Raw genomic sequence first — 21,407 nt, 5'->3', positions numbered from 1 at the left:
ACTTAAAAAACACAGGACAGAAGATCTGATCTGAGTCCTGGCTCTGCCACTTGCTAGCCAAGCCTCGATGAGACAGCCCACATCACTCTGGTCCAGTTTCTTCCTCTCTAAAGCCAGGACCCGGACGCGGTCAGGGATATTGACAGCTCCCTCACAGCGAGAACAGGGAAATGACTCATAAGTTGTAAACTGATGACCAAAGTGAGCAATCATTATTCTTCCATCAGCTCTCCCCACCCAAACCCTTTGAAACTTAAAGCAAAAGGGGAAAAAGTCAGTGATTAAGAGAAACTCCGTTGAGTGGTGGCTCCCGGTTCTGTATAACAGTGAACGGAAGCCCCAGGTCACCAGTCCCAGCTCCAGAAGTGTAAGGACTTAGGGCTGAATCCATTCAACAGGCCGGGAGAACATGGTGATTTTACCTCAGCACATGTGGAGACTCAGCTCGCAGGTGTGAGCAGACCAGGGGGACCCTCCTCCCCACATACTGAGAGGCCTGGCCAAGTGTGACCTGATGCCCGCGGCTGACGAGGCTGCTCACCTGTCTTCCCTCTGCATAACGTACAAGGCTGTGTCCACTGCTCTCTGCTCAATCATCCGTGCAAATCTCTTCAGCGTTGGGCAGCTCAGGAGGCTGTGCACCTGAAAGGACCACGGGGACAGTTTTACAAAGAAATGCTTCTCGTTCACTGAGTTTGGCAGCTGATCAGCTTCCACAGAGCCTCCAGGGGCCTGTCTTCTCCTGGGGAGGGCCTTAACAGCTCAAAAACTACATCCTCATGGCCCTTGTGAAGCAATTCCTAGAGATCTGAAGGCCCAGGGGGGAAAAAAAGCTGTTTTTCCTCCCTTTCTGATGGCTACCCACCTACTTCGAAATGAAAAACATTTGTATTTTTTAAAACCATAAAAAACAAGTAAATAAAATAGAGTAAGGAATTCATAAATTTATACATGAATTTCATTTTCCCCAAAATGGATTTCTAAAAAGTATGCCATGTAAATACTTTATATAAGCCTTCATCTTATAACCTTCCACCTATTTTACCCATAAGCACAGGGCATTTCTGCCTTCAGGGCGCACTGTCATCCTGATAAGAGAGGGAAGGAGGGTCCAGGCTACACTGCACCTTTGGGAGTCTGGCTTTTGAATCTAGAGAAGGCTTTCCCATTGTGTGGTCTTCAGTATTTATTAGATAAAAAAGAACGTATGGCTAAATAAGTTTGGGGGAAATAGATTTAAAGATTGACCAGCTTTCTTTACTTCTTAGATTCTTTAATATGCTGCTGCACATATAGACCCTCCAAAAAGTGATATAGTGGGGATTCCAAAACTTTTAGACAACAACCACCCCCCTACCCGTCACCCACCCCACCCCTGCCTGCCCACAATATACACACTCACATCACAGGTATTCTGGAGAACATGCCTCAAGAAATTCTGATCTAGAGTTAAGTATCCATGCGCCTAACCAAGTGAGGAGTCCTCCCTGATTGGGGCCTAGCCCTCAGTTCCCACAGCCAATCCCTGTAAGTCCTACCACAGCTGCCTCCACCACTCCCCTCAACCCAGTTCTAACTCAGGAGCCAGCCAGTCCAGGTGCCTACCCCCGCCCCCCAGGGCTGGAGGAGGACAGTCATCCAACCTGCTCGGCAGCCATATTGTCAAAGAGGCTGAGGAAGTCTACTCCGTCATTACTGGTGATGCCCATCCCTTCCTTCACCTTTTGCAAATCCTCTGAGATTCCTGGCTGCAAAGAGGCAGCCTGCCTCCGGCCTCTGCCAAAAAATAAAAAGTAATCCTGTATATTGTATAGCAATATACAGTTTACAAAGTGTATCTCATTCATCATTTGGGATCTCATTCATTCCTCAATAACAAGACATTGGGGTTAGTTGGTATTATTCCCATCTTACGCATGAGTCAACTGGGGCTCTATGAGTTCAAATGACTTGTGAAAGTAAGTTAGCAGGTACCAGGGCTAGAATAAAAGCCTGAATTTCCAGATTCCACTCTAGCATTTTCTTCTACTATACCAAAAGCAATACAACCATGGCCTAGGTCTGCTTGAAAACAACATTCTCTCTCTTCTGTGGAATACATACTATATAGTCTTCGTGCAGCCCAGAAATATCCGAACACTGAAAAGCACCATCAGCCCAAACCGATCTCTTCTACAGGGCAGCAAATTAGGAAGAGAAGGGAAATCTGTGTCTTCTGCTTGCCCATCTGGCTTTGCAGTTCGACAACTGGCTTAATCATCTTTTACTTACTGTCAGTGTTTTCATCTGCCCCCTCTGAGAGCACGATGGTCGAGAGGACAATGGTTTGTAAAGGCAAACCCCACTCAGGCTGTACATACCATCTCTCCAGCGCAGCATGTGGCTACTCCTGAGCTTGCTGTGCCTTTACTATGAGCCTGCACTGTGAACAAGAGCTTCTTCACTTCCTGGACAGCAATGTCAGGCCTTCATGTAAAGCAGTCCTTCCCACCCCTTATCCACCAACATGGTAAGCCTAGGCAGGCCCTGAGTTCAGGCAGAGTCTACCAGCAAGAGTAAAAGGCTGTCTGTCCCCCACTGGTGAGCAAGAACCCAGGGAAGTTACCTGGTTCTTTCCCGCAGGCTCCAGCAGTTTTGGTAGTTGGGGTACAAGACTTCTGAGCTTGCTTCATCAGCGTGGATGATGATGGGTCCTGGAAGGAAGGTGGGAGCACAGGCAGGAAGAGGCTTCAGCTTGTTCTTCCCAGCATCCCTACCCCCTTCTTCTCTTGTCTGCTTCAGGAGATACATCATCAAGGTTACTCCTTAAGGACGGTACCTGCCTTCAACATGCCCTGACCTTGCCAACGGAAACTCTCCTATGGTCTGAGAAAGGGAGAAAGCAAGTAGCAGCCTGTTCTGTCTGGCACAATCCCTCCTACTGGGCCACAGATAGACTAGAGCAGGCACAGACCTGGATCAGACTGGCCCTTTCCTGACCCATTCCCAAAGATTCCTGCCTTAAGGTATTACCAGCACTTGGGCATTCTAACAAAGAATGGGGTATCCCTGACTCTATCAGAACTAGGTGACTTTCTTTTCAAAGCCCAATCCTATAGACCAATACAGTGACTCAGCACATGACAATCTACGAAAAGTGACCACAAGGCCACAAGTCCTGTCAGCCCCACAGCCTTACCTAAAAGGAAAGGCAGGTTTTCAGATGAACTGCCAAGAGCCACAATTAGGCTACAAACAATGTTTCTTATACAGTTGACCCTTGAACAACTGCGGGGTTATGGTCACTGATCCCACCGCCCACAGTTGAAAATCCACATATAACTTTTGATTCCCCAAAAACCTAACTACTAACAGCCTACTGTTGACTGAAAGCCTTACTGATATCATAAATAGCTGATTAACCCATCTTTTGTATGTTATATGTATTATATACTGTGTTCTTACAATTAAGTAAGCTAGAGAAAAGAAAATGTGATTAAGAAAATCATAAGGAAGAGAAAATACATTTACAGTTCTGTACTGTACTTACCAAAAAAAGTCGCATGAAACTGGACCCATGCAGTTCAAGCCCATGTTGTTCAAAGGTCAACTGTATACCTCCCAGTAGCTCGCTACTGCTCAGAGCCTACAAGTACCTTTATCCCCTCCCATCAAGGTGCTCTAACACCTTCCCATGCTTTGCTCTGTGCCAGACATGGCAAGGGCCTGTGGTAGCTTCCTTTTCTACACAACTCAAGCCTAACCTCTGATGGCAAAAGAAAGAGCTTCTATCAGCAGCTCTCTGGAATTCACTGAGGTCAATACGTGGGGTGATTAGGTAAATCTAAGCCCCAAAGAGCTATTGTTCTCAAACAAATTGTTGATAGTCAAAACTCCAGTAGCATATGGTAACTTTACCATAATATCAAAATTCAGACACACTTTGTTGATCAAATGACCAGAGGCCCTCTCCAAATATATGTGTCCTCTGAGCAACAGAGCAAAAAGGTGAAGAGTATGGATTCTGGAACCAGACTGCAAGAGTTTGAATCTCTGTTCCACCATTTACCAGCTTTGTGTCCCTGGGGAAGTCATTTAGCCTCTCTGTGCCTTAGTTCTCTTATCTGTAAATTATTAAAAAATATTACCTACGTCATAGGGTTATCAAAAAGAATTAAACAAGTTAGTATACCCAAAGCTATTAAAAAAAAAGGTTTGGTACATGGTCAAATTAGAGTCCCAGGATGTTTGGGTCCAGTGGCTAGTGATGATACTGCTTCCCTCCCTGTTGGGAACGTGGGGCAGTCCCAGTCTGAGACCTGCCAGTAGGTCAGGCTGCCTCCAAGAAACAGCTTTCCTACTCCAATCATACTTTTGGTGTTTCTGAAGAGAGGACATTTGCCTTTTAGAAACTCGGCAAGTGAAGAGCTTTCAGGAGGCCAGGCACTGTGGATTATTCCAAAGCTCAGGGGCTCCCAGGAAATAAGGGGCAGCCCACTCCGTTTGCTTTATGTTACTTAGACACATGCTGTTTGTGTTCAGCAGCCAACTTCAGCCGGAAGTAGCAGCTGTACCCAACCCAGAGTGGGGTAAGGCCAGCCTCCTCTGGCCTGGAGCTTTCTATTATTTCACATAGTTTATTTTTCTAAAGGCTGATGGAAATTTTATATCTATTTGAGATACCGCTACAGAAGCTAAGCAAGAACCTTTGCCTTATGGCACCACTTTTGTATTTTAATATTGGTGAGGTCATGTTGATATGAAACTCAGACTGGCAATTAAATGTAAATTTGAATCAAGTACAAATGACAAAATGCAGTTCCGTTTGATAGTCAAAGGGCCTCAACACATGAGATCCATGAGGGAAAATAATAAATGTGGTCCTTGGTGGTAAAAGGTTGGGTACCATTAGCTGCGATCATTCACTGGTTGAAGATGTCAAAACCCAAACTCACTAGACTTTCTCAGGGAGGAAGGGCTGCACGGAATACCGTTACTACCATCTGGGTCGGGCGCCTGGGTGGCTCAGTCATTAAGCGTCTGCCTTCGGCTCAGGTCATGATCCCAGAGTCCTGGGATCGAGTCCCGCATTGGGCTCCCTGCTCAGCGGGGAGCCTACTTCTCCCTCTGCCCGTCTCTCTCTCTGTCCCTTATGAATAAATAAATAAAATCTTTAAAAAAAAAAATACCATCTGGGTCATGCTGTGGATTATCACCAAGACCAGAGCAATATTAGGCTTGGGTCCCAGCTAAGTGTCCCTCCTGCCCTCCTTCCTTTTCAGCAGTGTCTTACCTAAGCAAAAAGCCCCAATATTGTTCACCAGACCTGGCTAGGGCCACCTCATGCAGCCTGTGTAGAAGCTTAAGAGAAGTCAGAAGCCAGATGCACATCAGTGTGGCTGATGCATCGCTGCAGATGTGGAGGTCAAGCTGGCAAGGGCAGCAGAAGGCCAGACAAGGGAGCACCCACTAGAGTAGGTACAGCATGGAAGCCACATGTTGCAGGAGAAGAGAAACCAGAGGAACAGGCACCAAGAAAGAGGGCAGGGAGGGCTTTGGAAGTAAGAAGAAAGCTCCTCTGGGATAGGGGCTGACTTCTAGACTCCAAACTCGAACCTTCTTTCTGACATTGGAAAAGTCCAGCCAGCAAACACCGGGTAGACTCCAGATTCCGATATATATTAGTGGAACGGACACTGGAAAAAAAAAAAAGGTAGAGACATTCATAGAAGGAAGATTCAATTATATATACTACCTTATCCTACAGCAGCTGGGAGGCTTTAAGATCACATAAGGGGAGCTACGGGGCTGGGAAGAATCCTTTATCTCTCTGTAGGATGGCTGTCCCAAGGGACCTGAAAGCCAATGAATGTCACCTCCATCGACCACATATTCACAGGATCCTATTATACCAGGGTAACTACCCCAAACTATGTTGGGTGAGAATGGGAACCATCTTGGGGGGGGGGGTCAGGTTTCCTCATGCTTAAGACCTTAAACTGGGTGCAACATCCCTTTTTCGAGTGACTCACAAGACCTCCAGTGGATTGAAGGCTGGCGAAAGAAAGGGGATGTCCTCCACATAGTTCTTCCTCAGCCTCTCTCCCAGGGCAAACATCTGCTGCATGCCCACGTTGGTCAGCTGTCCAGCAAACATGCCCCCCTAATGTGGGGCAGAAAGATAGAGAAGAATGAAAATACCTCACAGTCTGCAAACTCAGCCCAGAGAAAACCATGGAAACTTTACAGTGGGCTTCCCAGAGGAGGGAAGCATTGCTCACCTTCAGTTTGGTCTCATGGTATTGAGAGTCGAAAGGAGAATGTGGTTTCGGGCCACCAGCTAGATTGGTGATGGTGTAATCAAACTGAGTTTGGGGTGGGACCTCTAATAGTTGGAGATTCCACTCTGCCTGCTGTGACCGCAAAAAACAACACATTGTTTAGAAGTTTCTTGAAAGTTACAGCAGTAATATCCAGCAGCACCTCGAAGACATAGCTGGAATCACCCACAACTTTCCCATGGGAAGGAAAGAAAGAAACTTTAACTCTAGTTCCAATTAAGGGAAGAAAAGACCGTAATTTACTATTCCAGGTGTCCTTAGCCCAAGTCCTGTTATTGCCCCACTAGTACTCACTGTTCCGATGTTGTCTGGCACTAAGCCCAGACTGCAGTAAAGGGGAGAAATGGCCAGAATGCCTAGCAGACAAACACCTGGTGAATGAATGAATGAGCGAACAAATGAATGAGTATAATATAATCTCAGTGAGCATATACTTGTAAGAATTTCTTTAGGAATCAACCTGCAGGTTTCTACGCTTCCCCACCCTTAAGGGCTCTACTTAATGTCCCTTGTAACTACCACCTATTTCCCTTCCTTTCATCCAATTTCTCAAACAAGTAGCTGCCCCCAAGAAAGCTTCACTTCTTCAGCATCTTCCTTCTCTCCTTGCAGGCTGGCTCCTGCTGCATTGTACTGTAAAGGCTTCGAAACATCACAAGTAGCCACAGGTCTCAGAGCTCCAACTGCCCACGAAACTTACATTCACTGAGTCAGTCACATGTGATGACTTCAATTTTAAAAACAAAAGTTTTTTCTTCTTCCCATACACCAGCTCCTCTTCCCAACATACTATGTGATTTGCAACGACACCACAATTCTCCTGGGCCCCAAAACGCGAACCTCTGACTTTCCCCCACTGCTCCACCAGCCATGCACTAAACTCTGTTGATCACTGGCTAGAAAAAGTCACTCCCAAAGGTCCTTCTTTTATCTCGCTGTCAGAGTGTAAAACCTTATTGCACAGATTATCTCCACCACCCCCACCACCCCCATGAATCTTGCTAAGCCACTTTCATCCTATCAATAGCTTTTTCCTAATGTTTCAAGAAAGAAGCACCTGGCCTTCCAGGACTTCTATACCTTGGCCCAGCCCCTGTCCCCAGCTGTACCATCACTATGCCTCTCTCCTCCCCTCCCCAGACCTGACAATGCCCATTGCTTCCTCTGCATCTTCTTTTAGCTTGCTTCCCTTGCTTGGAGAGACTTCTCTCCCTACTGCCCATCCAACTTCTCTTCAAGGTCCAATGACAGCTCAAGTCTTACTTTCCATCAGTGACTACTCCAGCTTTTAGTGGGTTGTCTTCTTACCTGAATTCCTACAATACTTAAAGTCACAATAATATTTAATTCAATTCCCCACTACTTTTTTTTGTTTTAAAGCTGACATCTGTAAACTTACTATGTCATGTATCGTTGTATTTATCTTGGCCTCTCCCAGAAATATCCCAGGAGAGCACCACTGGGAATCCCAGGTTCCTTTCACACAAAGGAAGCCCTCTGTTCTTTCAAAAGGCATTGTCTCATTCCCACCCGCAACCAGTCCCCCAAACCTGAGCCTCTTCCCCCCGGGGGTGCTACAGCAACTGATATCAGAAGATTGTGTGTTCAGAGCACAGACCTTCTTCCCACTGTCTTTTAATCATGGCTCCTTCTTTCAAAATTCTGATCCTATAACTTCCCTGCATAAACCCTCCAGGGGCTCACAACTACATGATGGGCTCTGCCCCTCCCTCCCTCTCTCTCTCTCCATCATTTCTTCCCTGTCTTATACACTTAGTCTCTAGCCATACAACTCCATCTCCTACAGCACCATCCTCACACTTCCTGGCCTTTCAACTTCATGTTTCTTCTACCTGAAATTTTCTTTTTCATCTGGAAAGACTTCTGCTCATTCCACAAGATGGCTTAAATGTTCCCAGAGGCTGTGACCATGGGCCCATGCTCTCACAGTAGCTTCAGTGCCTCTTTTGGTAGCCCATACCAAACTGTATTAGAAGAGCTTCTTTACTTGTCTGTCCTGCTCAGCAGTCCTGCTCTGAGAACAGAGACGGGGTTGTCTACCCCTGCATTTTGAAGGCCCAGCAAAGGGCTTGGCTCACAGTAGGTACAATTAACAGCTCTACTAATTTGCCAGACCTTGTGGAAGACACAAAGATGGAGATAATATGACCCTGCCTTTTCTCGGTTTTCAGGTTAGTAGAGACAGCGAGCTATGAATGAAAATGATAGCAGCACCAAAACAGAAACTATGTGCCACATGAAACCAGCTGAAGGCTACAGCAGTTCAAAGACAAGAAAAACCTCTTCTGGCTGGGAATTCAGGAAAAGTTTCATGACAGGAATGGCCTTTGAGGTGAAGAGGATTTAGACAAGCAAAGACCTGGACTCGAGAGTAAGAGGTAGGTAAGGAGAGGGTGGTATTTGGAATTCCAAGAATAGGTAGAAGTTTGAGCAAAGCAGAGATGGCGAAGAATGCATACAGGAAAGAAGTGGTTTGGTTTGCCTCAACCTGGGAGCAGTTTTCAAACTTTTTAATTAGCAAATACCAAATAGAATTTGATTTTAGATTTCCATATACAAAGGCAAAAACTGGAGTTCCTCCAGTTGAAGTAGGAGTGGGAATACAGAGCCCCAGCCACTTGGCATCCCCCTAGGCTACAGGCTCCAAAGAATAGTTTGAAAACCAGCAGCACAGATCATAATTAGAATGGGAAGACTGATGCAGAAGCCAATTTCAAGATGTCTACAATAGAGCTGATGAGGGCCTAAGGCCTCATCTAGGGCAGTAGGAATAGAAGGGGTGGATGCGAGACATGTGAGTCAAACCTGGCAAGTGAGTAGATAAAAGTTTTATTTGGGGGCTATGTTGGTAGGTGAACAAGGAAGAAGAAAGAAAAAAATTACTTTGATTTTGAGGTTGGGTGCCTAAGGTGACAAGAGGTCCTCCATGACTAAACCTAAGACCAACACAGAAGACAGTTGATAAGTTGAGTTCAGTTTTGGACATTTTAAGTTTGAGGTACCTCCTTTGTGTTCCCAGGGCTTCCAGCATATTCCCATAATTGGAATCTCTTTTCTCTCTCCTTCAGCACATCTCTTTTACAGCCAACACTGAATTATCCAATCTTGTAAGTCCAGTGTTTAGCCCAGGTTCTGACACCAAGGCCACAGGGCCTATTCAGCCTTACTAAGAAATCTCCTGGGGCGCCTGGGTGGCTCAGTCGGTTAAGCATCTGACTCTTGACTTCGGCTCAGGTCATGGCCTCAGAATCTGAGCCCTGTGGCGGGCTCCTCTCTCAGCAGGGAGTCTGCTTGAGATTCCTTCTCCCTCTCCCTCTTCCCCTCCCCCTGCTCACACTCTCTCTCAAATAAATAAATAAATCTTAAAAAAGAGAGAGAGAGAGAAATCTCCTCTTGTTAAGGACATCCAGCAACAGAGGATCTTTGGTGTTTCCCCAGAGATGACTCCTGGAAGTCTAGGTCATGTCAAATCTGCAGTACCTGTTTTCAAAATTTTAACAGATGATATACCAGGTCCATACATAGTGTCCACCCCACATGCACACTTGCTCTTTAGCTTCCGTTAGCGGCAAAGACTAACTTTATAATTTTACTTACTTATTTATGCCCCATTTTTAAGAACATCAGGTAGATGATAGCAATACCTAAAATACAGTAAAACAACCAATTCAAAATAGGCAAGAAAGACAGAAGCAAACAAATATAGGGACAAAAATTGGACACAGAAATAAAGTTTCTCAAAAATGTACACTATTAAGATTCACATACTTAATTGTTAGGTGGGCCAAAGATTCGGCACTAAGCTTTCCGGCTTTTATGTAAAGGAGAAACTCGATCAGCTAGACAAGCCTAAAGATAAAAGCAAGACAACTGTTCAGGAGAAGCACACCATTTCTAATGCTAACAGACAAATTCCTTCCAAGGGTCCTCATAAAGAGGATAGAGCAATATAATGAACATCTTCTCAGTAGTCACAGCAATGAGTTCTGTGGGATTGTTTCTCAGTTTCCTCAAACACAGAATGATGGCAACTCACCAAAGCACATTTCTGTGAAGATAATACTATACTGGGATTCATATGCTACATTCCAAAGGTAAAAGAAAAAAATCTACATAGAAGTAAACAAAACCCTTCTGGGTGTAGAATTTAGAATAAAGCAATGGTTTTAAATCTTGGCTGCATACTGGCATCACAGAAAAAGTTTTTTAAAGGAAACTGATGCCTGAGCACCATCCTGAGCTCATCACATCTGGATCTCCTGGGGTGGGGCCTCAATTTTTTTAATGCTATCTAGTCCAGATAATTCTAAAGCTTCACCAGAGAGGCTGTTGCCATGTCTGGATGCTCTGGGCCAATTAGAATCTCTAGGAGGAGACCCGAGCATTAGTATTTTTTAAAGCTCCCCAGTTGAATCCAATGTCCTGCCAAGAACAAGCAGTTAAGAACACTGCTCCAGAGGAATGAATGGACTCACTGCCATATCCTTCATGCACTGCTTCCTGAATACTGCTTCTCTTAGCTGAGCTTTGGGTAAGTATTAAGTAACAATGAGACTGAGAGTATGCTTCCCACCTTGCCTACATTATCAAATAAATAGGAACCCAAATTCTTTAATCAATAGTGGAGCTGAGATAAGTTGGACTTTGTTTTATAAAAACTGAGGAACCTGCCTGAGTTGGAGGCCATCTTGGTTAGAGGTGAGCTCAGGGAAATCTGAATACATCTATCTTGTCAATGTGTACTTGGATCTAACCTAATAATCAGAAAAAATAGCCAATCAAGTTCCAGAGCTTTATTTCCCAAGCACAGCTAAAGAAAGACAAGTCAACAGCCATTCAGGCCAAAAGAAAACAACTCAATAAAACATCTAATTTTAGGGGCACCTGGGTGGCTCAGTCAGTTAAGCATCTGCCTTTGGCTCAGGTCATGATCCCAGGGTCCTGGGATCGAGTCCTGTGTCATGTTCCCTGCTCAGCGGGGAGTCTGCTTCTCCCTCTCCCTCTGACCCTCCCCCCTACTTGAGCTCCCAGTCGTTCTCTCTCTCAAATGAATAAATAAAAAAACTTAAAAAAAAAAAAAATCTACGAGGGGAAGCAAAATGGCGAAGGAGTAGGAGACCTAAATTTCGTCTGGTCCCAGGAATTCAGCCAGATAGGGATCAAGCCATTCTGAACACCTACAAACTCAACAGGAGATTGAAGAAAAGAATAGCAGCAATTCTATGAATGGAAAAGCGACCACTTTCTGGAAGGTAGGACGTGCGGAGAAGTGAATCCGAGGCAATATTCAGGAGGATGGACGGCGGGGGAGGGGGCCTCCATCAGCCACTTCTGGCAAGTGATAGAGCAGCAGAGCACAAAATCGGAACTTTCAGAAGTCGGCTCCACTGAGGGACGTCGCTCCAGTGGCTAAGCAGGGGGTGGAACCCTCACGGGACAGTGTGGTCTCAGGACCCTCAGGGTCACAGAAAGACCGGGAGTGCCTAAGTGTGGCAGAGCTCCCATGTATCAGAGCGGGGAAGCCAGCTGCAGAGACGGAGCTGAGGAGTGGGCTCTCAGCTCGGGGTTGCCATAAACTGTGATCCCAGCACCGCAGCACAGTTGGGCCACTGCTCCTCCAGCAGGGACCCAACAAGCGGCAGATCTGGGTAGACCCCCTTCCTCCCCCGGGGAGGAGCGGCGCGGGAGCACACCGCAGGGATCTGCTGGGTTTGGAGACTCCACACCGAGTCGGGTGCCAGAGATAGAAACGCTGGGTCACAGGCCGGGTGAGCACGGAGTGCGGCCGGAGACTGGGGAGACGGGAGGGATTGACTGCTTTTCTCTGGGGATGCGCTGAGGAGTGGAGCCCCGAGTTCTCGGCTCCTCCAGGGTGGAGATTGGGAGGCCACCATCTTCACTCTCATCCTCCAAAGCTCTACAGAAAGCTTGCAGGGAACAAAAGGTACAGACAGCAAACCCAAGCAGATTACTTAACCTGGACCTGGCAAGGGCTGGGCAATTCCCCCCGGCAAAGACATTTGAGAACAACGGCAACAGGCCCCTCTCCCAGAAGATCAGCAAGAACAGCCAGCCAAGACCAAGTTTACCGATCAATGAGAATGGCAGAACGCCAGCACTAGGGGAATATGGCACATAGAATTCATGGCATTTTCCCCATGATTCTTTAGTCTTTCAAAGTTAATTTTTAAAAATTTTCTTTTTCTATTTTTTTCTTTTTCCCTTTTTCAACCAATGTCTTATCAATTCTTTCTTTTAAATATTTTTTACATTTCATTTTTAGAGTCATATTCTATCCCTTCAATGTAGCTAACCTTGTTTTTTGTATATGTATAATAAGTTTTTCTCTCTTTTTAAAATTTTGGGATACAGTTTCTTCTAACAGACCAAAATATACCCTAAATCTCTAGTGTATGGCTTTGTTCTAGTCTCCTGCCTGATCACATTCTCTCCCCCTTTTTTTTTAAATTTTTCTTCTTTCTTTTTTCAACCAACTTCTTATCAATTCCTTTTATAAAATCTTTTATAATTTTCATGTTTACAGTCATATTCCATCCCTTCATCGTATTTACCCTTATTTTTGTACATATATAAGTTTCTCTTTCTTTAAAATTTTGGGAGGCAGTTTCTTCTAACAGACCAAAATACACCCAAAATCTAGTGTGTGGCTCTGATCTATTCACCAGCCTGATCATATTCTTTTTTTTTTTCTTTTTCTTTCCCTTTCTATTCACCCGTTTCAGGTCTCTTCTGATTTGTTCAGTGTATATCTTTCTGTTGTTACCCTGTTAGCATTTTGTTCTCTCATTCATCTACTCTCCTCTGGACAAAATGACAAGACAGAAAAACTCAACTCAAAAAAAAAAAAAAAAACCACAAAAAAACAAGAGGCAGTACCGACTGCCAGGGACCTAATCAATACGGACCTAAGTAAGATGTTGGAACTAGAGTTCAGAATGACAATTATGAAGATACTAGCTGGGCATGAAAAAAGCATGGAAGAGACTAGAGAATCCCTTTCTGGAGAAATAAAAGAACTAAAATCTAACCAAGTCGAAATCAAAAAGGCTATTAATGAGGTGCAATCAAAAATGAAGGCTCTAACTGGTAGGATAAATGAGGCAGAAGAGGGAATTAGTGATATAGAAGACAAATGATGGAGAATAAAGAAGCTGAGAAAAGAGAGATAAACAACTACTGGATCACGAGGGCAGAATTTGAGAGATAAGTGATACCATAAGACGAAACAATATTAGAATAATTGGGATCCCGGAAGAGGAAGAAAGAGGGGGGCAGAAGTTATATTGGAACAAATTATAGCGGAGAACTTCCCTAATGTGGGGAAGGAAACAGGCATCAAAATCCAGGAGGCACAGAGAAGCCCCCTCAAAATCAATAAAAATAGGTCAATACCCCAACATCTAATAGTAAAACTTACGAGTCTCAGAGACAAAGAGAAGATCCTGAAAGCAGCTCGGGAAAGAGGTCGGTAACCTACAATGGTAGAAACATTAGATTGGCAGCAGATCTATCCACAGAGACCCGGCAGGCCAGAAAGGACTGGCATGATATATTCAGAGCACTAAACGAGAAAAATATGCAGCCAAGAATTACCATATCCAGCTAGGCTGTCATTGAAAATAGAAGGAGAGATAAAACGCTTCCAGGACAAACGAAAACTAAAAGAATTTGTGAACACCAGACTAGGCCTAGAAGAAATATTGAAAGGGTCCTCTAAGCAAAGAGAGAGCCTAAAAGTAACAAAGACCAGAAAGGAACACAGACAATATACAGCCACAGTCACCTTACAGGCAATACAATGGCACTAAATTCATATCTTTCAATAGTTACCCTGAATGTAAATGGGCTAAATGCCCCGATCAAAACACACAGGCTATCACATTGGATTAAAAAAAAAACAAGACCCATAGATATGCTGTCTGCAAGAGACTCATTTTAGACCCAAAGACACCCCCAGATTGAAAGTGAGGGGGTGGAAAACCATTTACCATGCAAATGGACATCAAAAGAAAGCTGGGGTGGCAATCCTTATATCAGACAAATTAGATTTTAAACAAAAGACTATAATAAGAGATGAGGAAGGATACAACATCATACTTAAGGGGTCTATCCAACAAGAAGATCTAACAATTTTAAATACCTATGCCCCTAACATGGGAGCAGCAAATTATATAAGCCAATTAATAACAAAATCAAAGAAACACATCAAAAATAATACAATAATAGTAGGGGACTTTAACACCCCCCTCACTGAAATGGACAGATCATCTAAGCAAAATATCAACAAGGAAATAAAGGCTTTAAATGACACACAGGACCAAATGGACTTCACAGATATGTTCAGAATATTCCATCCCAAAGCAACAGAATACATATTCTTCTCTAGTGCCCATGGAACATTCTCCAGAATGGATCACATCCTAGGTCACAAATCAGGTCTCAACCGGTACCAAAAGATTGGGATTATTCCCTGCATATTTTCAGACCACAATGCTTTGAAACTAGAACTTAATCACAAGAGGAAAGTCGGAAAGAACTCAAATACATGGAGGCTAAAGAGCATCCTACTAAAGAATGAATGGGTCAGCCAGGAAATTAAAGAAGAATTTTAAAAATCCAAGGAAACAAATGAAAATGAAAACACAACTGTTCAAAATCTTTGGGATGCAGTAAAGGCGGTCCTAAGGGGAAAGTATATAGCAATACAAGCCTTTCTCAAGAAACAAGAAAGGTCTCAAATACACAACCTAACCCTACACCTAAAGGAGCTGGAGAAAGAACAGCAAATAAAACCTAAACCCAGCAGGAGAAGAGAAATCATAAAGATCAGAGCAGAAATCAATGAAATAGAAACCAAAAGAATAGTAAAACAGATCAACGAAACTAGGAGCTGGTTCTTTGAAAGAATTACTAAGATTGATAAACCCCTGACCAGACGTATCAAAAAGAAAAGAGAAATGACCCAAATAAATAAAATCATGAATGAAAGAGGACCAATCACAACCAACACCGAAGAAATACAAACAATTATAAGAACATATTATGAGCAACCATATACCAGCAAATTAGACAATCTGGAAGAAATGGATGCAATCCTAGAGACTATAAACTACCAAAACTGAACCAGGAAGAAATAGAAAACCTGAACAGACCCATAACCAGTAAGGGAGTTGAAGCAGTAATAAAAAATCTCCCAACAAACAAGAGCCCAGGGCCAGATGGCTTCCCAGGGGAATTCTACCAAACATTTAAAGAAGAATTAATGTCTGTTCTTCTGAAACTGTTCCAAAAAATAGAAATGGAAGGAAAACTTCCAAACTCATTTTACGAGGCCAGCATTACCTTGATCCCAAAACCAGACAAACACCCCCATCAAAAAGCAGAATTACATGGGTCGCCTGGGTGGCTCAGATGGTTAAGCGTCTGCCTTTGGCTCAGGTCATGATCCCAGGGTCCTGGGATCCAGCCCCACATCAGGCTCCTGGCTCAGCGAGGAGCCTGCTTCTCCCTCTCCCTCTGCCTCTCTCCCTGCTCATGCTCTCTCTCTCTCTCTGTATCTCTGTGCCTCAGATGCATAAATAAAATCTTAAAAAAAAAAAAAAAGCAGAATTACAGACCAACATCCCTGATGAACATGGATGCAAAAATTCTCACCAAAATACTAGCCAATACGATCCAACAGTACATTAAAAGGATTATTCACCACGACCAAGTGGAATTTACTCCTGGGCTGCAAGTTTGGTTCAACATCTGCAAATCAATCAATGTGATACAATACATTAATAAAAGAAAGAACAAGAACCATATGATCCTCTCAACAGATGCAGAAAAAGCATTTGATAAAGTACAGCATCCTTTCTTGATTAAAACTCTTCAGAGTGTAGGGATAGAGGGTACATAGGTGAATATCATAAAAGCCATCTATGAAAAACCCACAGTGAATATCATTCTCAATGGGGAAAAACTGAGAGCTTTTCCCTTAAGGTCAGGAACACGGCAGGGATGTCCACTATCACCACTGCTAATTCAACATAGTACTAGAAGTCCTAGCCTCAGCAATCAGAAAACAAAAAGAAATAAAAGCCATCCAAATCAGCAAAGACGAAGTCAAACTCTCACTCTTTGCAGATGATATGATACTTTATGTGGAAAACCGAAAAGATTCCACCCCAAAACTGCTAGAGCTCATACAGGAATTCAGTCAAGTGGCAGGATATAAAATCAATCCACAGAAATCAGTGGCATTTCTACACACCAACAACAAGACAGAAGAAAGAAATTAAAGAGTCGATCCCATTTACAATTGCACCCAAAACCTTAAGATACCTAGGCATAAATCTAACCAAAGAGGCAAAGAACCTGTACTCAGAAAACTATAGAATACTCATGAAAGAAATTGAAGACACAAAGAAATGGGAAAACATTCCATGCTCATGGATTGGAAAAACAAATATTGTGAAAATGTCTATGCTATCTAGAGCAATCTACACATTTAATGCAATCCCTATCAAAATACCAACAACTTTTCTAAAGAAATGGAACAGATAATCCTAAAATTTGTATGGAACCAGAAAAGACCCCGAATAGCCAGAGGAATGTTGAAAAAGAAAACCAAAGCTGGTGGCATCACAATTCTGGACTTCAAGCTCTATTACAAAGCTGTCATCATCAAGACAGTATGGTACTGGCACAAAAACAGACACATAGATCAATGGAACAGAATCGAGAGCCCAGAAATGGACCCTCAACTCTATGGTCAACTAATCATCAACAAAGCAGGAAAGAATGTCCAATGGAAAAAAGACAGTCTCTTCAACAAATGGTGTTGGGAAAACTGGACAGCCACGTGCAGAAGAATGAAACTGGACCATTTCCTTACACCACACACAAAAATAAACTCAAAATGGATGAAAGACCTCAATGTGAGACAGGAATCCATCAAAATCCTTGAGGAGAATACAGGCAGCAACCTCTTCGACCTCAGCCTCAGCAACTTCTTCCTAGACACATCGCCAAAGGCAAGGGAAGCAAGGGCAAAAATGATCTATTGGGACTTAATCAAGATAAAAACCTTTGCACAACAAAGGAAACAGTAAACAAAACCAGAAGACAACTAACAGAATGGGAGAAGATATTTGCAAATGACATATCAGATAAGGGGCTAGTATCCAAAATCTATAAAGAACTTATCAAACTCAACACCCAAAGAACAAATAATCCAATCAAGAAATAGGCAGAAGACATGAACAGATATTTCTGCAAAGACATCCAAATGGCCAACAGACACATGAAAAAGTGTTCAACATTACTCTGCATCAGGGAAATACAAATCAAAACCTCAATGAGATACCACCTCACACCAGTCAGAATGGTTAAAATTAACAGGTCAGGAAACGACAGACGTTGGTGAGGATGCGGAGAAAGGGGAACCCTCCTACACTGTTGGTGGGAATGCAAGCTGGTGCAACCACTCTGGAAAACAGTATGGAGGTTACTCAAAAAGTTGAAAATAGAGCTGCCCTACGACCCAGCAATTGCACTACTGGGTATTTACCCCAAAGATACAAATGTAGTGATCTGAAGGGGTATGTGCACACCAATGTTTATAGCAGCAATGTCCACAATAGCCAAACTATGGAAAGAGCCAAGATGTTCATCAACAGATGAATGGATAAAGATGTGGTGTGTGTGTATACACACACACACACACACACACACACACACACACACTGGAATATTATGCAGCCATCAGAAAAACCCCAAAATCTTGCCATTTGCAACGACGTGGATGGAACTAGAGGGTACTATGCTAAGCGAAATAAGTCAATCAGAGAAAGACAAGTATCATATGAGCTCACTGATATGAGGAATTTGAGAAACAAGTAGAGGATCATAGGGGAAGGGACGAAGAAATGAAAGAAGATGAAACCAGAGAGGGAGAAGACAAACCATAAGAGACTCTTAATCTCAGGAAACAAACTGAGGGTTGCTGGAGTGGTGGGGGGTGGGAGGGATGGGGGGCTGGGTGATGGACATTGCGGAGGGTATGTGCTAGGGTGAGCGCTGTGAATTTTCTAAGACTGGTGAGTCATAGACCGATACCTCTGAAACAAATAATACATTATATGTTAAAAAGAAGAAGATAATAGGAAGAGAAAAATGAAGGGGGGGATTGGAGGGGAAGACGAACCATGAGAGACTATGGACTCTGAGAAACAAACTGAGGGTTTTAGAGGGGAGGGGGGTGGGGGGATGGGTTAGCCTGGTGATGGGTATTAAGGAGGGCATGTATTGCATTGAGCACTGGGTGTTAGACGCAAATAATGAATCATGGAGCACTACATCAAAAACTAATGATATAATGTATGGTGACTAACATAACATAATAAAATAAAATTAAAAAAGAAAACTAAGAATTTAAAAAAACATCTAATTTTAGACAATGCTACTTTCTGAAGATTTGTGAGACAACTGAATGAAGTGACTTGTCATCTATAAACCAGTCACAAGTCTGGACACATCTATCAAAGGCAATTTTAGTTTTAGAATTGTTGCCAGGTATTCCCTTCTAACTACAGTTAATATCAGAACCAGGAAGATCAGAAAAATCCCAATAACAACCTCTATCAAACGGGATCTTGAAAAGAAAAACCTGAGAGAAAACATCCAGAAACAAGTTACAGGAAGCTGATGACACCTTCTCACAGCCTAAATTGAAAGAGGCTTGGTTCCACCTCTGGCTTTTATTCACACAACTTTATAAGAGATAATCAAAGGTGTCTAATGCATTTGCCTGAAGTCTGAGAATGTGAGCAGGCAGGAGAGGTAAAGTGCCTTCCCTAATTGCAAAGCAAGGCCATGGACTCAGATGGTTCTTATTTTGTGACTACACAGACAGAAAATGAGTGAAGATGGCATTCTATGTGAGCTACAAACTGCCCCTTCCAACATAATGGCAGAAGGTACCCATCACACACGTACGGGCTCAGGAGAAAGTCCCATAAGAATCTAAATTAAGGGAGTATATATACTATACATACTAGGTCCAAGCCTAGACATTTAGACTTTTATTCTCTTGCTACCACTGATAGCTTTGTCTTTTAACATGAGTCTTCCACCCCTATATGTTATTTTCCAGCTTTTCTGTAACAAGAATAAATGAAGAAGGGAGAGTGCACATGAGATGGGCTATGTACAAAAATCATAAGGAAAATTTAGTGACCCAATACAAAAAGGCAGAGTAAGGGATTGAAAAAGCATCAAAAAGAAGGGAAGGAAGAGAGGTGGGGGAAGAAGGAAGGGAAAAAAAGAAACTCCAATACCAGGAAGTGGATACTAGATACTCCAATACTAGAAAGTGGTATAGCCATTCAGAAAGGCTAACTAGAAATCTGATAATAGAATTAAGTGCCTGCCAAAATTTATTTATGTGGGAAGTGCTTTACAAGTTTGAGTTTGAGTGTGACCAGCTTTAAAAACTAGATTTTCCAGCATACAGTGTGAGGACACAACCCTAAGGGTTTCTGGAAAGCAACTATGATCATGAAGAGTATGACAAATATCAGGTTTGGACATCTATTTAACTTGCTCCAACTAACCTGGAGGACCGACCAATAATGCAAAAACACTCCACAGGTAAGTATGACGGCTAAGGGGCCTGGGGATTTCAGGTTGTCTCTATCCTCACCGGGAAGCCAGTTCTTCAATTACAGGCCTGCCTGCTATCAAAGGTCAGAGACCTTCACTGCTTCTCCCCAAAAATCAAATTCAGGAAGGTTAATCACTTAAAAAAAAAAAACTAATTATTTGTGCTTTAGTCATAATTATCCTGACTGAACCAGGTAGATTTTAAGACATTTTAGCCACAAGACTAGCCAATTAAAAATGTTTTCCGGGCGCCTGGGTGGCTCAGTTGGTTAGGCGGCTGCCTTCAGCTCAGGTCATGATCCTGGAGTCCAGGGATCGAGTCCCGCATCGGGCTCCCTGATCAGCAGGGAGTCTGCTTCTCCCTCTGACCCTCTTCCCTCTCGTGCTGTCTCTCATTCTCTCTCTCAAATAAATAAATAAAACCTTTAAAAAAATAAATAAAAATGTTTTCCTACCTCAAATCCCTTCCACAAGAGTTTTAGAAACCCAAAATAGAAAGGGAGAGCCCCAAGATATAGCAATTATTACAAAAAAAAAAAAAAAAAAGCAGCCTTCAGGGGATCTCAGATGGTCTCCAGGAAAGCCTGGGAGAAAGCTGCTGTAAAAATCTGTTCCCAAAGATACTGAGCTCTGTTATCCACTGTGATCCCAGTGGTTCCTGTCACAAAGGTTCCCGCAACTCTTGACAACCTTCAAAACAGTCACACAGAAATGCACTGCACTTTGGTTCTCAAGTTCACCCCAAAAGCTGTTAAAATACAGCATCTCAGGCCTACCTCACACCGCTTGAATTAGAATCCTCCTTTTAACAAGATCCCTAGGCGCTTTAAATAAGTATCGTAAGTAGCACAGTGCTCCCAGCTGTGCTACACCATAGCCATCAGGGGCACAAATGGAAGTTCCCGGGGTGCCTTACACCTGGAGGGTACGAGGAAGAAAGGGGACTAGGGAGTACCAGGCCAGCAGCTCCTCTGCTCAAGAGCTGGGGGCGGAACTGGCTACAGCAGTTTTCCCTTGGTCTGGACCCAAAAGGAATCCAGCTCAGTGAGAATAAAACTCCAAAGGTGAGTGTTCAGGGCGCCCGGTCCAGCCCGGGTCGACCACACGGTCCTCGCCCCACCAGCCCCTGCCCAGGCCGACCTCTCACCTGCTCCTCCTGCGGGAGCGGCTTGAGAGGGCTCCGAGCCCCGTGTCGGAACACGACCTGCACCATTTTCAACTCCAGCGGACTCCGGTCGACGGGATGCTGGCCGTCCGCCCTCCGCGGCTCTTCCCCGGCGGCCCGCCGCTGGTGGACGCAGTAAGCCAGCGAGGTCAGGAAGCCCACGGGCCCCCACATGCGCACGCTGAACACACCGCTGATCATGGTGGAAGCCGCTCGGCGGCCCTCGGGCGTGA

At 43.8% G+C, this 21,407-nt stretch overlaps 1 protein-coding gene across 1 annotated transcript in view; it reads right to left on the bottom strand.

The window, feature by feature from the left end:
* Positions 1-21,407, bottom strand: part of ACP6 (acid phosphatase 6, lysophosphatidic) — a 25,541-nt gene extending 4,134 nt beyond the window's left edge. Inside the window, exons 1-7 of the mRNA XM_028088222.2 lie at positions 21,157-21,407; positions 6,261-6,392; positions 6,012-6,142; positions 5,596-5,675; positions 2,606-2,693; positions 1,644-1,776; positions 542-642 (exon numbers count right to left, since the gene is read on the bottom strand). Coding sequence (XP_027944023.1) covers positions 542-642; positions 1,644-1,776; positions 2,606-2,693; positions 5,596-5,675; positions 6,012-6,142; positions 6,261-6,392; positions 21,157-21,375 — 884 coding nt within the window. The 5' untranslated portion in view covers positions 21,376-21,407. The remainder of the gene's footprint in view (positions 1-541; positions 643-1,643; positions 1,777-2,605; positions 2,694-5,595; positions 5,676-6,011; positions 6,143-6,260; positions 6,393-21,156) is intronic.

Source organism: Eumetopias jubatus, unplaced genomic scaffold (assembly GCF_037043125.1).
Source record: "Eumetopias jubatus isolate StellerSeaLion01/CBP00866 unplaced genomic scaffold, mEumJub1_p1.0 scaffold_4, whole genome shotgun sequence".
Classification (NCBI taxonomy): Eukaryota; Metazoa; Chordata; class Mammalia; order Carnivora; family Otariidae; genus Eumetopias; species Eumetopias jubatus.
This window is presented reverse-complemented; position numbering and strand designations above follow the sequence as displayed.